This window comes from Chrysemys picta, chromosome 6, assembly GCF_011386835.1.
Source record: "Chrysemys picta bellii isolate R12L10 chromosome 6, ASM1138683v2, whole genome shotgun sequence".
NCBI lineage: Eukaryota > Metazoa > Chordata > Testudines > Emydidae > Chrysemys > Chrysemys picta.
Genome location: NC_088796.1, coordinates 91547937 through 91567050, shown reverse-complemented (window position 1 = coordinate 91567050; position 19114 = coordinate 91547937). Strand labels below are relative to the sequence as shown.

General features: G+C 41.4%; 1 protein-coding gene across 1 annotated transcript in view; it reads left to right on the top strand.

The window, feature by feature from the left end:
• Positions 1-6697: 6697 nt before the first annotated feature.
• Positions 6698-19114, top strand: part of SLC1A1 (solute carrier family 1 member 1) — a 76426-nt gene continuing 64009 nt past the window's right edge. Inside the window, exon 1 of the mRNA XM_005296785.5 lies at positions 6698-7016. Coding sequence (XP_005296842.2) covers positions 6926-7016 — 91 coding nt within the window. The 5' untranslated portion in view covers positions 6698-6925. The remainder of the gene's footprint in view (positions 7017-19114) is intronic.

Genomic DNA, 19114 nt, shown 5'->3' with positions numbered 1-19114 from the left:
TGCCAAGTTGAATCTACATCCAAGATCAGAGAATCATAGAACTGTAGGACTGGAAGGGACCTTGAGAGGTCATCTAGTCCAGTCCCCTGCACTTATGGCAGGGCTAGGTATTATCTAGATGATCCCCAACAGGTGTTTGTGGAATCTCCGTCATTGGAGATTTTTGAGAGCAGGTTAGACAATCTCCCCAGGCAATTTATTCCAATGCTTAACTACCCTAACTACAGAGCCAATCTCTGTCATTCTATAATAACAAGATCAATTTTTAAAAGCCTATTCATTAGAAAGTTTAAAACATCTCTATTTCACCTGCATAAGTCTCTTTTTAAATGATTCCTTAATTTTGTATGGATGCAACAAGTTATCCACATTGTGTTCTTAAATTCATGACCACTGAAGTACATTTGATGAAGCAGGCAAAATATCTAATGTTTTAGGGTAGCATGGGTCTATCCTGGCTTGATTAAATCTTGGTAGGAACAGAAAACTAGCAGAATGGAGCAGAAGCAGTGTCCTACAATAGTAAATAAGAGGTACATGGATCTATTCAGTATGATCAAATAGGAATATTTGACATCTCACCAGAAAGTAAAATAGTGAAGAATATTTTATGTTTATATGGCACATTTCTTTCTGAAAGATCCCAAAGCATTCACACGTTGTATAGCATAATGATTTAGATAATTATAAAGCTGTACAGCACTTCTGGTATGCATCTGCTTCCCAAGTGGCAAAGAATAGCCAATCAGCACACTGCCCAGTACTAAGGCCAAGCGCACTGGGGTAAATCCCTATTTCTTACACCCAAAAAAGTGCTATGAAATCTTTAATGTCCACACAAAGAAGCAGACAGGACGTTGTTTTTAAGAAAAAACAATGAGGAGTCCTTGTGGTACTTTAGAGACTAACAAATTTATTTGGGCATAAGCTTTCGTGGGCCAAAACCCAAGAAAGATACTCATACACAGAGGAGACTGTGACGTTACACCCCATATTCTTCATAGAAATATGGTTCTGATATGACTATGGCCTAACTAAGATATATTTTATGCAAGATGGCTCTTGTAAGGTATTGGAAAGGTTATGATTTATTGAATGTGATTATCTAATTTATATGCATGTCATTTTTGTATATAAAGTTAAAAATATTGACTATGTAACAATTACAACTGTGTGTGTATTTGGGAGACACCCACCAGACAACTGGCCATCACAGCCTTGATGGGTCATTAGGAAGAAACAATAAGACAGTGCAGATACTAATCTCTCTCCTTCCTGATAGGCGTCCTGGGACGTTGCTGTGACACTACCAGGTCAGGTGATAAGAGCACCTAATACAGTGTGCCACCTTGGACACTGCTGGTCCTTTTCCTCGGTAGGGTGATGGGGATCAAACAACGGTTTCCTGCCTTTTAATCTGGACTCTCCTCCATTGCCTACCCAAGAAGAAGGGCTGCTGAAAGTACCTGAAGGGACAAAGGAATCAACCTGGGGGAAAGGCAGGGGTGAGTCCAGACTGAGACAGGAGGTCCAGTCTGTAAGAACAAATAACTGGAACTCTAAGCTACAGAAACTCTGCAATTTGCCTAAAATAACATTTAGGGTGAGAAATTACTTCTTGAAACCAGTCTCTTCAAGACCTTAAGCTTAGTGTGCGTGTTTTGTTTTATTTGCTCAGTAATCTGCTTTGTTCTGCTTGAATATCCCTTATAATAACTTAAAATCTGCCTTTTATAGTTAATAAATTTGTTTTGTTTATTATTAAACCCAGTTTGTGCAATTTCTAATGTGGGGGGGACAAGAAGTTGTACATATCTCTCTTCACACTGAGGGAGAAGGCAAATTTTTATGAGCTTGCGCTGTGCAGATCTTTCTATACAGCGCAAGACAATATACCTTTGGGTCTGCACTCCAAGGGAGGTGGGCACCTAAGTGCTGGGGCATGTCCCTTAAACTGAGTCTTCCCAGAGTTGATCTCAGTGTCTGTGTCTTTCTGCAGCTGGATATGGCCCTGCCTGTGTGTGTGCTAGAAGAGACTTAAGAACCTGGCTCAGCAAGACAGAGTAAAGGGGGCCCAGGCTGGTGGAACAGAAGGGGCTCAGTGAAACCTCAGAACAACAGGTGGCATCCCAGAACAGGGGTCCAACCTGTCACAGTGGCATAGTCGAGCAGGACCCAAAAAGAAGGTCAGGGAAAGTGTGGGCCCCTTATTGAATGAGGGAGGCAACCTAGTGACAGAGGATGTGGAAAAAGCTAATGTACGCAATGCTTTTTTCGCCTCTGTCTTCACAAACAAACAAGAGGAAAGTGATCAGGAACAATCAGCATGGATTCACCAAGGATAAGTCATGCCTGACTAACCTAATTGCCTTCTATGATAAGATAACTGGTTCTGTGGATGATGGGAAAGCAGTGGACATGTTATTTCTTGACTTTAGCAAAGCTCTTGATACAGTTTCCCAAAGTATTCTTGCCAGCAAGTTAAAGAAGTATGGGCTGGATGAATTAACTATAAGGTGGATAGAAAGCTGGCTAGATCATTGGGCTCAACGGGTAGTGATCAATGGCTCCATGTCTAGTTGGCAGCTGGTATCAAGCGGAGTGCCCCAAGGGTTGGTCCTGGGGACAGTTTTGTTCAATATCTTCATTAATGATCTGGAGGATGGCGTGGATTGCACCTTCAGCAAGTTTGCAGATGACACTAACCTAGGAGGAGTGAAGATACTCTGGAGCATAGGGATAGGATACAGAGGGACCTAGACAAATTAGAGGATTGGGCCAAAAGAAATCTGATGAGGTTCAACAAGGACAAGCGCAGAGTCCTGCACTTAGGAAGGAAGAATCCCATGCACTGATACAGACTAGGGAACGAGTGGCTAGGCAGCAGTTCTGCAGAAAAGGACCTAGGGGTTACAGTGGACAAGAAGCTGGATATGAGTCAACAGTGTGCCCTCATTTCCAGGAAGGCTAGCGGCATTTTGGGCTCTATAAGTAGGGGCTTTGCCAGCAGATCGAGGGACGTGATCATTTCCTCTATTAGGCATTGATGAGGGCTCATCTGGAGTACTGTGTCCAGTTTTAGGCCCCACACTACAAGAAGGATGTGGAAAAATTGGAAAGAGTCCAGCGGAGGGCAACAAAAATGATTAGGGGACTGGAGCACATGATTTATGAGGAGAGGCTGAGGGAACTGGAATTATTTAGTCTGCAAAAGAGAAGAATGAGGGGACATTTGATACCTGCTTTCAACTACCTGAAAGGGGGTTCCAAAGAGGATGGATCTAGACTGTTCTCAGTGGTACCAGATGATAGAACAAGGAGTAATGGTCTCAAGTTGCAGTGGGGGAGGTTTAGGTTGGATAGTAGGAAGAACTTTTTCACTAGGAGAGTGGTGAAGCACTGGAATGGGTTACCTAGGGAGGTGGTGGAATCTCCTTCCCTAGTGGCTTTTAAGGTCAGGCTTTACAAAGCCCTGGCTGGGATGATTTAGTTGGGGATTGGTCCTGCTTTAGCAGGGGGTTGGACTAGATGACCTCCTGAGGTCCCTTCCAACCCTGATATTCTATGATTCTGTGATAGTGTGCACCGCTTATTGCCCTGAAACACTGGTGCTGATTTTAAGTGAGTTTTAAGCATGTTGGCTAGAGAACAGACAAAGTGGTTGCTGGTTTGTTATTTTCTGTTTGATTATTTCGGGTAAGGGAAGTAGAGACAGAAAATCAGCAAGATGAGTGAAAACAGTACAATGAGTCTGGGGACATTGCTGAATATTTCATCACCTTTGAGAGGCTGTATATGCTCCATGCAATTCCTGAGGATCAACAGATGACCACTTTGGTTGCAAAGTTGACTGGGAGAGCTCTGGACATATTCAATAAGATGCCAATTGGTGATGCTTCCAATTATGGTAAATTTAAGGAATTGGTTTTAAAACAGTTTCAGATTACACCTGAGATTTATGGAGTAAAATTTAGAAGCCTTAAGAGAGGGGATGGATTAAGTAATGTGGCTTATGTGTACCAACTGAGAGATCTACTGGATAAGTGGGAAAAGGTATTACAAGCTTTGAAGCAATGCGTAATTTGATTGCTAGGAACAGTTACTGAATATTTCTAATGAAGATGTAAAACAGTGTTTATGGGATAAAAAGGTAGAGACGGTCGAAGAACTTGCAACTTTTGCAGATAAATTTGAACAATTTATTAGGAATAAATCACAGGCAGAGGGGTTTAAGCTTGGTGGGAAGCAAGGTCCCTGTTTTACCCCTGGCAAGAAGGAGGGTGGATGGGAGACGAGACACTCACCGCCCCAAGTTCACTCCTCCAGTCCTCGTCACACTGAGGGAGAGGGTGAATTTTTATGAGCTTGCGCTGTGCAGATCTTTCTATACAATGCAATACAATTTTGGGTCTGCACTCCAAGGGAGGTGGGCATCTAAGTGCTGGAGCAAGTTCCTTAAGCTAAGCCTTCCCAGAGCTGATCTCAGTGTCTGTGTCTTTCTGCAGCTGGGTGTGGCCCTGCCTGTGTGTGTGCTAGATCCTCAGTGTCAATAGCACAAAACTTGCGTCGCTTGGGGGGAAAGGCTATTTCACACCCTTGAGTGACATAAATTAGATTGACTTAAGCAGTAATGTAGACCTTCCCTCAGTCTTTTCTTTGATGCCAAATCACACTATACAGTACATGCCTATAGCAAAAACTATAAATTAGTGTCTTCATCCTTTACTTAAGTATTTCTTTGTTCCAAATTGTATTTGTTTTGCGGCTGCTTTCTTTTTTATAATACAAGTATTCTGCCAGCTTTCATTTTAAATTGTCTATAACCTTTTTTATTTTTAATTAATCTAACATGATACTTATTTATCTGTTTCCTTTTGAATGATGAACCTGCAATAAAGTTAGTTGGGAAATTTCCATCTAAATTAAATAGATGATAAAATAGATTTCCCCCCCAAAAAACCTAAGTTTTCTACCTTCCAACTAGTTTTCCCACATAATCATTAATCTGTTCTGCCTGGGAATAGCAAATCATCCAAAATTTATACTGGAAAAGTTTGTAAGTTACAATATTTAATTTAAGCAAATAACAAGAATAGTAGTAATTTGCCACCTCACATTCTGCACCACTACAGTTGATTCGTTAGAAGATTTGGCTTGATGGTAGCAGCCACTGTCTTTCTTATACTTGCCAACTGACTTAAACAAAATTGGAAAACCAAGCCAGAACCAATATATTTACAAATATATATTAGAGGAAGCCTTCCCATAGTCCCACTAGGCATGGGATCATATTTGTACATGCAATAATCATGCTTACAACATAGAATGTTTGCCCTTTTTTCTATTACAGTGTCAACATATCACATGAGAAAGTGGATAATGTTTCTTCAGACTTCTAATTTTTAAACTTACTAGCATAAAACCCCAGTAGAAAGTCCTATGGCTCTTTCTTTTCCCTTCTCTTCCCCCAACTTTTTCTGACACAAATGATGAAGCAGAGTATTTCACCATAATTGGAAAGTTTCCTTACTCAATGAAGCATTCCAGAGGTAAGAACCAGTGACACCAGGAATGAAGGTAAAGGAAAACCCGCACCCACTGTAAAGGAAAACCCCCACCCACTCAAAGACTGATTATATTTTGCATGTCTAGTATACACAATAACTCTGCCTCACGCTCCTCCAGTGCCTCCACTGCAGACAACTGCAGGCAGGAGTTGCTAGAGCTAAGCTTGCCATTGGTAATGGACTGCAGTATATAGAGTAAATATGAGCAGTCTTTGAGTGGGCGGGGGTTTTCCTTTACTGTGGGTGTGGGTTTTCCTTTACTGTCACTCCTGGTGTAACTGGTTCTTACCTATGGACGTATGTAGTAGTACTACATTGGGTTGACCACTTGGTCACCAGAAGTGGTCTACAGCGAACACTTGTGTAATCACTGTGTGTCACTAGGCTGAGTCAAACTCTTGGGTTATATCTACACTGCAATTAGACACCCATGGCTGGCACATGCTTTAATTGCAGAGTAGAGTTAGGGCTTGAGCTGGAGTCTGACCTCTGGGACCGTCCCAGGATCCTAAAGTCCAGGCTCCTGAACGTCTACAGGGCAATTAAACAGCCCCTTAGCCGAGTGCCAAGAGCTGGCGTCAGCAGTCAGCTGGCAAAGGCCAGCACATGTGTCTAATGGCAGTGCAGACATACCCTTGGACAGGACTAGCCAGCTTTAGGAAAATGTTTACTATTTTCCCCTAGTCCAGCTCACTGAAATGGCCTTTAAGACATGTCCCTATTTTTCTTCCCAAGAAAGCCAATGCAGGTGTAAAGGCCAGTGGCGGAAGGGGTTTGTGACGGTCTCGAAGAAAAGTGGAGAGATTTGTGAGCGCAGGAGGAGGGGGGGGGCACCAAAGGCAACTTCACTGCGTGCCCCCAGCTTCTCCTGCCAGTCTGTATAACTTACAGCGGGTGGCGGGTCTGGAGGCGGAGGGGCTGTCGCCGGTGTGCGCTTGGGCTGTGTGACCTTGGGCAGGCCCCCAAGTTGGCCCGGCTGGTCCCTGGGGAGAATGACACTGGTCCTCCTTTGCCAGGAGCTCGGAGAGGCGCAGGCTGTGTCGGTGCTAGAGCGACCCCCGACGTGCGAGGCAGCTGAGCCAGAGGGCGCGTGGCAGGGCTGGCCAGGCGGGCGCGCGGGGCTGTGGCGCGGCCAGGTGTGTCTGCCTCCTGCCTCCGCCCCACGCTCCCTCCTCCCCCGCCGGGGAGCCGCAGAGCGCATCAGCAGCCACACGGGCGGAGCGGCGGCAGCGGCAGCGGCAGCGGCAGCAACAGCAGCAGGCGCCGAGCTCCCAGCGCAGCAGCAGCGCTCCGCTCAGCGCTCACACCCCGCCGCAGCTCAGCTCAGCCCGAGCCGCCGGAGAGCTGCCGCCGCCGCGATGGCGAGGAAAGGCCGGAAAGGCTGCGACTGCCAGCGCTTCCTGAGGAACAACTGGCTGCTGCTCAGCACGGTCTGCGCCGTGGTGCTGGGTGAGTGGGGCCAGGCGCGGCGCGGGCTGCGAGAGCTGCGGCATCCTCCCGGGCTGGGATTGGGAGGATGCTACTTCCAGCCAGGCGGGGAGGCAGCAGGGTGATTTCCGCGGCCCAGCAGCAGGGACCCCAGCCCCACCCCTCCCTCCATCTAGTCCTCTCCTGCCTCGTGGCTAAGCCCTGCTCTTAATCGTGGTCTTCAAAAGGGAGAGGGGGATAAAGAGCCGCTCTATCTAACAGTCCCCCCATCCACGCAGCCCTTGGGGGCTTACAGTCCGATTTCTTCCCCGCGCCCCCAAACACCTTCCTTTGGGGCTTTCTGGGGCATGTCTCCGTGGAAACAGCTGCAGGAAAATCAGCATCCTAGTTTAGCCAGGCAGCGGCACGTTTGTGATGATACTGGTGGATGTTACGATCTCGCAGCGCAGCAATCCGATTACCGTATTTTACATTCACACGGTGTGTGTGTGTGTGTGTGAGGGCCAGTGCTGGAATGTCGATAATTACAGGGATTCATTTCTATAGCGCAGCCTACCCAGGGGCCCTATCCTGCGTTCCTTATGCACCAAAACGCTACTATTAAAATCAAGGGCGCTTTGGATACACACGGAATGGAAGATCAAGGCCCTAAAATTCCTCCCTGAATGTCTGGCAAGACACATATATGCTTTAATTCTCCTTCCTGGCATATATCAGGGATAATGTTCCCTCCCCCGCCCCCTTCTCCAAGATGGAGAGTTCTTTCAGTGTAATTATTTACTGGGGGCAGACACTTCAATCTCATGTAGGCAGGCTCTCTTTCAGCTTCGACTTGCCTCATTGTAAAATAAATAAAATAAAGACCCTTTGTGGTTTTCCTGCCGGGATTTGCTAAATAATTAATTTGTCATCTCATTTACTTGCCAGATTGTATGGTGGATTTTTAGAAGTGTAAATTACTCTTATGTAGCCAATGCACTTCTCATAAAATATTAACACCTGTTAATGTCAGAAACTTAAAATAATTAATAATTTGAGACAAATTGATGTTAGACTGAATAAACATTTTTCTGTTCCTACATATTGGCTTTCTTATTGGTTAAACTGTTTTTCAATGTTAACGACAGAACATAATCATTACACTATAAAAATAAAACCACAGCTTGAACTTTGCTGTTCCCCTTGTTAAAAACAGAAGTTTTGTGCAAATTAAATAAACCAATTGGTTATAGCCACAACTAGAAATAGGGGGGGAAGAAGTATTATGGACAGTCCTAAAATTTGATAGTATACTTATCTAGCCCCTGTCTATGCCTTTTCTGCTACTTCATCACAGTCTCCAATATTTATCCCACAAACTTTGAATAATAAAAATATAATTAATAATAGGCTTCTGAAATTTTTTCAGTCTGACATGAAAAATCTGCAAACGTATCTTATGTATCAATAGGGGGGTTAAAATATCATGTGAATGTAATACTCATTAGTGGTATCAGACTGATAGACCCTGAAAAATTGAAGTCATTTGTGTATCCACACTACAGGTGCAACACACTGCAAGAAGCTTCCGCATACAGACTTGTCAGTGTGCCTCAAATCTGACAAGAGAAACCTCCTCTAGATAAAGAGGGGAGTTCATTCTCAATGGCCCATTCAGTGTTAGGCCTGTAGGCTGAGTCTGTCAGCAAAGATGCAAACAGTGGTGGTGTTTTTTTGTATTTGGACATCTGCCTATCCAGTTCACAGGCCACTGAACTTTTGGTAATCTCTGATGCTTAGTTTGTGCCAGCATCCTGCAGTGAAAAATTCTGCTTTTTGTTACCAATCCAATGTGCCATCTAGTTCCCTATAAAGTGGTTTCAAATGGATTTCAATATTTTAGGGAACTATCATCTTTTTTTTCCCCCCTGAGGAAAAAAATGGCATGAATTTCTGCAAATCAGAGAATGTGACCAGAGTGGCTGAAAGTGTGGTTATTCAAGTTTTGCATTACACATTTATAATATTTGTCACTGGCATATCTCCCACCGGTTTTCTTCTGGTTATTATTTTATAACTTTTTAGATGAGGACAGCATCCTTTACTTATTTGCTCCTACACGGATATGTTGCTTCCATTGTTTTGTTACTTATATTTGCCCTTTGGAAGTGTTTTTTTTTTTTCAGATTACTTAGTAAGTTATTTTAAGTATGTATGTGTTGGGGGAGGGTATAATTATTATTATTTTGTGACTCCCCCCATACTGTAATCTAGAGGTAAAATCAGTTTATGTCCTCATGCATGTTTTTGTGTGTGTGTGTGTGTGTGTTGTCATCTAAAGGCTAGATTTTCAAAATAGCTGTGCTCAGTTAGGCACCACAATAAGTGGCCAGATTTTGAAAAAAGGTCATTACACTGGATGCTGAGCTCTTTTGAAAGTCTGGCCCTCAAGGACTATATACACCACCACTATTTATTATTATTATTATTTTATTATCCATACACAATTGCTGCTCTCAGATATGTTTTTCATGAACTGGACTAGTTATTTCCTAATTATAGAAATGCCACCAAACAATATTCATTTTCACATTAGCTTCAACAAATAGAACTGAAATTTATGGTCTGACTGCAACCTCAGGTAAGCAAAATGCCTGGTAACTCCAAGGGCAGTTATACAGTGCAAGAGCTGAACGGGGTGCCAAAACATTGAGATTGAGTGATGTCGGCATTATGGGGAAGACTTTCAAATTACAAATAGGGGATGGGCATGCATGTGCCCTATGTGCCTTCGAAAATCAACAAACTAGAACCTTAGTATGTTTTTTTGATTAGTTACAAAATGACATAATATTAACAGAGTAAATCAGCTTGATATAAAGCGAATCTTAAGGAACAAAGTTGCCTGTTGCAACAAGCTGCATGATAACTGCTATATTTTTAATGTTTCTTGTTGGAGGTATAACTTAGATACCACAACATCAATAAATCCCTTATCAGAACAATTGAATTTCATTATATGTCATAATAAAATGTCATTTCCTTATTACAGTCTGAGGAATGTTTGCAATATACCAGTGGTTCTCACTTTTGTACTGGTGACCCGTTTCACATAGCAAGCCTCTAAGTGCAACCCCCGTAATAAATTAAAAACACTAAATTTAACACCATTTTAAATGCTGGAGGCAAAGCGGTGTTAGGGGGTGGAGGCTGACCGCTCGTGACCCCCCCCGGTAACAACCTCACGACCCCCTGAGTGGTCCTGACCCCCAGTTTGAGAACCCCTGCAATATACCAAAACTCCATAAGTCTCAGAATTGTAAGCCTTTCTTAATTAAATTAGCATACATACTGGTTTTCTGCATACTAGAGCACACAATTTAGTTAGGAAATAGCTTTTTTCTTTATAAAGATGGTTAGTTTGAAGGAGGAGTATAACGTCCATATACTATAAAGAGGAAGAGAATGTAATTCAGAGATCATTCTGATGATAGAAAAGATACCTGGCTTTTATAGAAAACTATATATATGGTAAGGGATGGATATGAAGAATACTGCAAGTTACTCAAAAGAATGTTTAAATTGTTAAACTATTTGGGGAAGGCTCAGATGCTCAAGCATTTTATGTTGGTTTGATATATTTTTTGCCCATCATCACTGAGGAAGATAAGTAAGCTAGAGAACAATATCACACTCATCTCTGGAGATTAAAAACAAAAACAAGAAAGGTTCAAGATTCTGGTGGGGTTTTCTTCCGCATACTTGTAATATAATATGGGAAGCATTTAATTATCTGCCTGAGCTATTCATCTTTTCATACGAATAACATTTTTCATTTTAAGGAACCCATCTTATGTACTTTTGAATTTCTTTTTTTACAATCTGAAAAGAGATTTATGATCTGTAGTTTAAGATTGATGCAGAAAGCATTTTAGAAGCCTCATGCTCTTTTGTGTGTGAGTACATCCATCTGCATTAACTGAAGAGTAAGAATAAGGATTTTTTTTATAAAGGATTTGTGTTCAGAATTGTTTATTCTTAGTTTCTAAGAAATACTGTGTGTATTGAGTGAAATAACATGGACAACATGCTGTAATTTTTCAGATTTCAAGTAGAAGAACTTTTTGGAACAATTTTGGTTGAATTTTTTATGTTTTAGTTTTTATTTGAAAATGACTCTTTGAATTAAAACAACAGACTGAAGTGATTATTTAGAAAGAATACTTTTTCTGAACTGGCTTACAGCTTTACAATCCAGACTGAGAAAAGGGCAAGAGCAGAGAAGGGACTGAACTGTCTCTCTGAGCGTCATGCTTTTGACTTTGAAATTTCCTTTCAACAAAAATTTGTGTGCGTAAAATACAAATATTCAAGGAACGAGCACAAGACTGGCCCAAGTGAATTCATTTATAAATTCAAAAGTAAGTTTACAGAAATTTTTAGTTTACAGAGATTTTTGAGATTGTTTCTCTAGGTGAACCAGAGAATTAATGCAGGTCAGATATCCTCTCTCCATTTTAGCAGTTCACATTTCTTTGCCAGGGTAAGCAGTTATCAATAGTGCTACCTCTTGGTCATTTGTGTTGTCTAATTGCAAGACTACACAAAGGAGTAGAGGTAAGCAAGTTAATCTAGAACACTACAATTTTACTTATAAAGTGATTATGTGTTTGGGCACCTGACGTTACATAGGTAGTTATTTAACTAATCAAGAAAAAAGACAATCTGGTCTAATTCACTCCTGAACTTGAGAGTGAAAAACAACCCTTCCCCTCTACCCCCACCATCTCCTGCAACATACACTAAATAAAGAGAGTCACAAAGCATATTAATTAAAGAGAATGAAGTCATTTTGTTTGGAGGACTTTTAGACAAGCAACTATCCCACTCTCCCCCTCCAAATTGTGCATCTGCTTAAGAATCAAAGCAACATTGACAGGTCAAATTTGTCCCAAATGTAGATTTTGTAAAAAATAAGATTTTACAGAATTGAAGGCCAATAGCTAAAGAACCTATAAGAGAAAATGACCAGACTATTTTCATTCTCTAACCCCAGAGAAAATCAAAAATAAACAAAGAGCATCCATGATGGAAGTTACTGTTAAAAATTCTTTCACTTCTCAAACTGTAACATTATATGGAACATGGCCAACGAGATTTTAAAAATATGATTGCTATATTGACAGTGCTGCTTGTCGATGGGACTGAGGTGGCAAGATTGCCCTTCCATGGTCAATTTTATATCCCATTTACCAAAATGACTGTAACCACTGCATTTGTGAGAGGTGGGGAATAGAGTTTCTGTACTCTGCCATTAACTCCCTTTTCTTTTCTCCACACTACATCTGCCTATTCACTTAGACTACCTCCTGAATTCCCAAACAGAACTCAGACTACAAGGGTGGCCACTAAAGAGTTAACATTTTCTTACAGTCACCACATGTGAGGAAAGGTGATGATCAAAGAAGGCCAAAACACATGGCAGGGGTTAAAGAAGAGCTGGGAATGGGGTGTGGTAGGGTTTAGGGAAGTAGCAGGAGCTGTCCATGGTAGTTAGGGAGGCACAGCAATGGGAAAGAGACAGAAAATGGGTCGAGGAGGGGGAGAAGAGTTGAGGAAGCAGAGAAGGGGAAGGCAGCATAATAAGGGGGAATATAATTGATGGGGAGAGCAGGGAAGAGTGAGAGAGAAGAAGACATGCTTCTCTGCCAAGCACTTGTTAGCCAGAACCATGGGATCCTGCCAGCGGGAAAAAACAAAGAAAACTAAATTGAGAATCCCTGGTTCATCTCCATGCTGGAGGCAGGAGAGAAATGAGCTCATTGAAGGCATGATCCTGCACCATTGAAGCTAAAGGGAATTTGGTCATTGACTTCAATAAGCATGGGATCAGAGCCTTAGCTTGTCCAATCTTTTTATGAGAAGCATTACATCACTAGTGCCATGTTTGTTTTCCCACCTTGATCTCCTGGGAGGAGGAGATGTGCTAGGAGAAGAGACATTGGAGCAAATAAAAACAGTCTAATGAATGGTGAATTACAGAGCTATAATTCCTGCTCAGGATTTTGATTATTATACAAACTACAGGAGCTTCATTTCTGTTTTTTACAGTATCACTTCAGTAGTATCATAGGCCCAAATTCACCATTGCCCACTATTTATTCTAAAATTAAAATATGATTATTTTATATTTCATAATAGTAACATATGTCTGATATAGTACACACAAAATACATTAAAAGAACAGTAAGAACAGCAAAATCAAGCACTCAACATTTAGGAAGTGCCAGAACTAAAGCTGCTTGTGCAACCTTAATTTGGCCTGCTTGTGTGCATATGCATTGTGCTATAGTCTTTAATTACTCAATAACATATTACTATTTCCTCTGGACCCCTGCCTCATTCAGTGCACAGGATGGATGATACGTCCTTAACAAGTAGAGAGTCAATCTTTTGTTGCCTTTTCATTGAACAATGTCTGACCTCTTGGTTTATTTACTGCACAGTATTCAAACCCTGCTCTGAAGGCAGAATTATTAATTTCCTCATGGGTTATTCCATAGCACTTGTAGTACCTCAGTGCTTCACAAACATTACCTTATTTTCACATCAAAATGAGATAAGAGGTGGTATTATCCCAGTTTTACAGATGGACAAGTGATGCACAGAGAGATTAAGGTAAAAAATATCCAGTAATTGTGGGTGCTCAATTTAAGAACCCTAGGACTCAATTTTGCAGAGTACTTAGCATTATATAACACTTTGTATATTCAAAGCAAAGCTTCCATTGTCTTCAGTTGCAGAAGTGAGTCCTCAGCTACCTGACATGGAAAATTTCAATAGTAATGGTTAAAATTTGGCAAAGTTATAAGCAACTGAAAATAGGACCTTATATTGGGAAGTGTCAGGAACCCTTAATAATAGACAGAGTCAGACAAGGGATCATGTGTGGAATAATGATGATGATGAGACCTCATCTTTCAGGGATAAGATTACTAAAGAGATGGTGTGGTTTCCTGTCACTTATTAGATCTCCATTTTCCATTGGTCAATTAGTCACTCTTTGTAGTCATACATATTTTGTCCTGAGATCTCCCTGACACAATTTAGGAAGGCAGCAAGGCAGACCCTGGTATCAAAAAGGTTGAGAAACACTGAATCTGATAAAGGAAGGAAGTGTTATATTGAGGAAGTTTACTTTTAGAGTAGCTGTGTAACTTCACCAACTCATTTATGAGTAAGGCTCCATGTCTGTCACGGAGGTCATGGATTCCATAACTTTCCGTGACCTCCGTGACTTCAGCAGCAGCTGGTGCAGCTGGCTCCAGGGCTGCCCAAGCAGACCAGGCAGCTGCTGGGGCAGTTTGGTTGTGGGTTCAGGGCTGGGAGTTGAGGTGCAGGGCAGCCAATACCTGATGGGGAGCAGCACGTCCCTGCAGCTCCTAGGCAGAGGGGCCAGGGGGCTCTACAAGCTGCCTCTGCCTGGAGGCACTACCCCTGCAGCTCCCATTAGCTGCAGCTCACGGAAAATGGGAGTTGTGGAGCTGGAGCTCGTGGTGGGGGCAGCATGTGGAGCCCCCCGGCCTTCCCTCTCTCTCCCCACCCCCAGGAGCTGCAGAGACATGCCAGCTGCGAGCTGTGTGGAGCCCAGTAGGGAGCCTGCCAGCCCTGCCAACCTTCCTCCACCCCCAGCAGGGGTCCCAGGCCGCACACCATTGCCTGCCTGCCCCCCAGCACCAGCGGGGTCCCGGGAAAGACCCCACAGCACCCGAAGTGCCCCCAGACCGCCCCCCCTCACAGCACTCTTGGCCCCCCCAGCCCAAGTTTTAGTTAGGGATACATAGTACAAGTCATGGACAAGTCACGGGCTGTGAATTTTTGTTTACTGCTTATGACCTGTCCATTACTTTTACTAAAAATACCTGTGACTAAAACGTAGCCTTATTTATGAGATAGGAAACACACAAATTCTACCTTGATCTGGGAACAGTTAAAGGTAAAAAGAAAATTAACTCCTCTGTAGCTGCAAGTGATGGGGGTGACCAACCAATCAGCAGATTCTCCTCAACCTCAATCCTTTAAAATGATAATTTGTCAACAGGCACTTGAGAATGTGTACAACTTCTGATTATTTCTTTATAGAGGAACCTTTACTTTGCTGTTATCAACGTTTTTATCATTTATTTTTACTACCATTGTGCCTAGAGCTCCTAAGCAAGATCAGGGTCTCAGTGTGCTGGGTGCTGTACATACACATGGTAGAAGATCTTTCCAGTCCTGAAAATTTACAACCTAGACAAGACAGACAAATGGGGAGAAAGGAAACACTGTTATCCCCATATTACATATTGGGAACTGAGGCACAGATTAAGGACCTAACCCAGAGCTCACTGAAGTCAAAGGGAGTTTTTTCATTGGCTTCAATGAGCTATAGATCAGACTTTCAGGTTACACAAGGAGTCTATGGCAGACCTGAGAAATGAACCCAGATCTCCTGAGTCCCTGTTAAAAAGGGGGAAATCTTGTTAAACAGATGCTGGAGGAAAAAAAGAGTTTACCTAAGATTTTGAGGAGAAACATAGCCTTTCTTCAAAGTAAAAATACTAGTTTGACAATCTTCCATGGGACATGTTCATTTAAGAAAACACGGTGTGAAAATCTCATTGCCAAGGGCATGAGACTCTGCCTCTGGGTGTAATTATATCTACTAGATTTTCTTACAAATGCCACTAATTAAATAGAGAGACAAGGTGGGTGAGGTGTAGTATCTTTTATTGGATCAACTTCTGTTGGCGAGAGAGACAAACTTTCAAGCTACACAGAGCTCTTCTTCAAAATTTAGTAGGAGTGCTACGTATTTAATCATTGAAAGGCCTGCTGCAGTAAAATGTAACCTTGGCTTTATGATTTGAGCAAGCCTAGAAGGCCATAGATGCTGAATTAGTGGCAGGCCATCTATGTAAGAAGAGGAGCAATTGACTATGAAAAAATAGCCTTATACATTTGGGCCACAGAGCCCTATCCAGGGAAAGGATCATTCTTCCATGAATGCTTCCTACACTTGGAGAAAACTCACTGCCTAACCTGATGCTGGGGGTGGAGCTACAGGCAAGTTAAAGCTAAGTCATCTGTTTTATTTATTTAAAAAACATTTTAAAGCTCTACATGTGTGTTTTTGAATATGGGGAACATGGGTTTGTCCCAGCCACTGCAGTCTTGGTAGATGGGGGCTACCCCTTATTAGGAAAAATCCTTTCCGCCCCATCATCGCTCAATCTCTAGTGTTTTATTTTGAAAGGCGGGTGAGACTTTTGTCTGTTGTCAGCATCTGTTAAACAAGATTTCCCCCACCTTCCTTCCTCCTTCTTTCCAGCTACCAGGAATTGAACTGTTAGTTTGGAATATCCTCATACATTTGGCCCCTATAAAGTTGAGTTGTTCTCTGAAAACTGCCTGTAAAAACGGCACAGGGAGATCCATGTCTACATTGGAAAAAAAAAAAAAGTGTGTTCTTAATTTGAGTTAAAATAGCAGTGTTGCCATGTCTTCACTGCTTTTAACTCAGGTTAGTAGTTTGAGTTCAACCTCAGACACCCCTACAGGCTTTAACTCGAGCTGCTAACCTAAGTTAAAAGCAGTGAAGACATGGCAACACTACTATTTTAACCCAAGTTAAGAACACTTTTTTTTTGCAATGTAGACATACACCTGGACTTGTACATTGGCATTAGTAGTAAAAATTCTACAGTCCAAAATCTGACCTCTATGACACCCGTACAAAGCACATTGCCTTCACTGGGGTTGCAAAAGAATAAGAATTTGGCCCTGCAGTGGGAACTTAATTGCCAGTTCTCTTGATGATGCATAAGAACAGATAGACTCTATCATACTTTCTCTTAACTGTGTTGACTCTGCAGGGTTAACAAGAATAAAAAAACCTACAAATTTATTTTTACCACTCAAGTGAGCAGAGATGACTGAACGTATACAGGAAGCAAATGAGTTGAGAAATAAGATGACTTTTTTACCGTTACATTTCAAAGCACAGCAGCACTTTACAATCCACCCATGTCTGTGTTAGGACAACTAGAGAAATGCTGAGCACTCTTGGGGAGCCCACTGGTGTAGTTCCTATAAGAGCAACTGCCACGTGGGGAAGAGACAGCAGCAGAACATTTAACATGGCATCCCTCTTTTGATAGACACTTGGTATTTCCCCTCGAAATGGAAGACAGCCTTCATGTCTGCAGTCCCAGGGAGCATATTGGACTCCTTTGGGCAAGCAGCTTCAGATGTAAATTTGGCCTGGAATCTGTGACACAATTGTAATTTGTAAAGTCTTTAGGCTTGGCTTGATAAACTTTTCTGCTTCAGAGAGATTTAAGTAAAACAAAACAAAACACTGTTTTGAAAAAATACTAAGAGCTCAGTGTTTGCAATTTCCATTTCCATTTCCTTGTTCTGTTACCTCTGGGTTCCCCTTTATCTTGAATCATTTCTGTGCACTTGCAAAACATAGCATGAAGCATATAAAAAAGGATGAACCATCTTTGGAAACACATATGTGAAAACAGAACTGTTCCTATTTTTGTCATTAGGACAAAACAAAGAGATTATGATGAAGCAAGTGAATTACTGTCTGATAGGTTCGTGATACTGTTGGTTCTCCATTAAACATCTGATATTCACTTCCTTTCTCTAAATCTTCAAATACATCTTTTATTAATTTGGAATTTTTAATGAATGCAAACCAGACATCCTGAGTCAACGATTAGTCTGGAAATTTAATGAGAGGTTTCAGTTTCTTCCTGCTGTGATACTAAGTGTCACACACTCAGTAGTAACTCTTTAAACAGCCGTGATGCTTGTCTCCTTTTCCTTCTCCAAAACTCAGTACAATTCAATCCAATTCATTTATACGTAGTAGCACAGAAAGACAGAATCTGTGCTGTGAGTAACAAAACACAGCATCTCTAAAAGAGACTCTGGATTGACTATTAAGACACAAAACAGACTGTGGATGGCTTTATTTCAAAGTTTCATGCTAGTGTTGAGGTTCGACAAGCATCCTCAGACTAGAAATTTATCTACAGAACAAAAGCAAAGATAATTGAAGTTAAACTCAGTTCCTTTGCTGTCTGACAGCAAGTTCTGAAACATTTTTTTTCAAAGCAAGATTTGTTAATTCATTTAACAATTAAAAGATTCCCCTGCCTCACATGTAAATTGTTATTTTTTTCATTAGGGCTGTCAAGCGATTAAAAAAATTAATCTCAATTAATCGCACAATTAAAAAAATTAATCTCAATTAATAGCATGATTAATCACACTGTTAAACAATAATAGAATAACATGTATTTAAATATTTTTGGGTGTTTTCTACATTTTCAAATATATTGATTTCAATTACAACACAGAATACAAAGTGTACAGTGTTCACTTTATATTTATTGTTGATTACAAATATTTGCACTTTAAAAAACAAAAGAAATAGTATTTTTCAATTAATCTAATATAAGTACTGTAATGCAATCTCTTTATCATGAAAGCTGAACTTAAAGATGTAGAATTATGTACAAAAATAACTGCATTCAACAATAAAACAAGAGCCACTCGGTCCTACTTCAGCCAATCGCTCAGACAAAGAAGTTTGGTTACATTTGCAGGAGATAATGCTGCCCACTTCTGGTTTACAATGTCACCTGAAAGTGAAAATAGGCATTCACATGGCACTATTGTAATCGGCGTTGCAAGATATTTACGTGCCAGATGCGCTAAAGATTCATATGTCCCTTCATGTTTCAACCACCATTCCAGAGGACATGAGTCCATGCTGATGATGGCTTCTGCTCAATAACGATCCAAAGCAGAGCGGACCGATGCATGTTCATTTTCATAATCTGAATCAGATGCCACCAGCATCTGATTTTCTTTTTTGGTGGTTCAGGTTCTATAGATTCCGCATCGAAATATTGTTCTTTTAAGACTTCTGAAAGCATGCTGTACACCTCATCCCTCTCAGATTTTGGAAGACACTTCAGATTCTTAAACCTCGGGTCGAGTGCTGTAGCTATTTTTAGAAATCTCACATTGATACCTTCTTTGCATTCTGTCAAATCTGCAGTGAAAGTGTTTGTAAA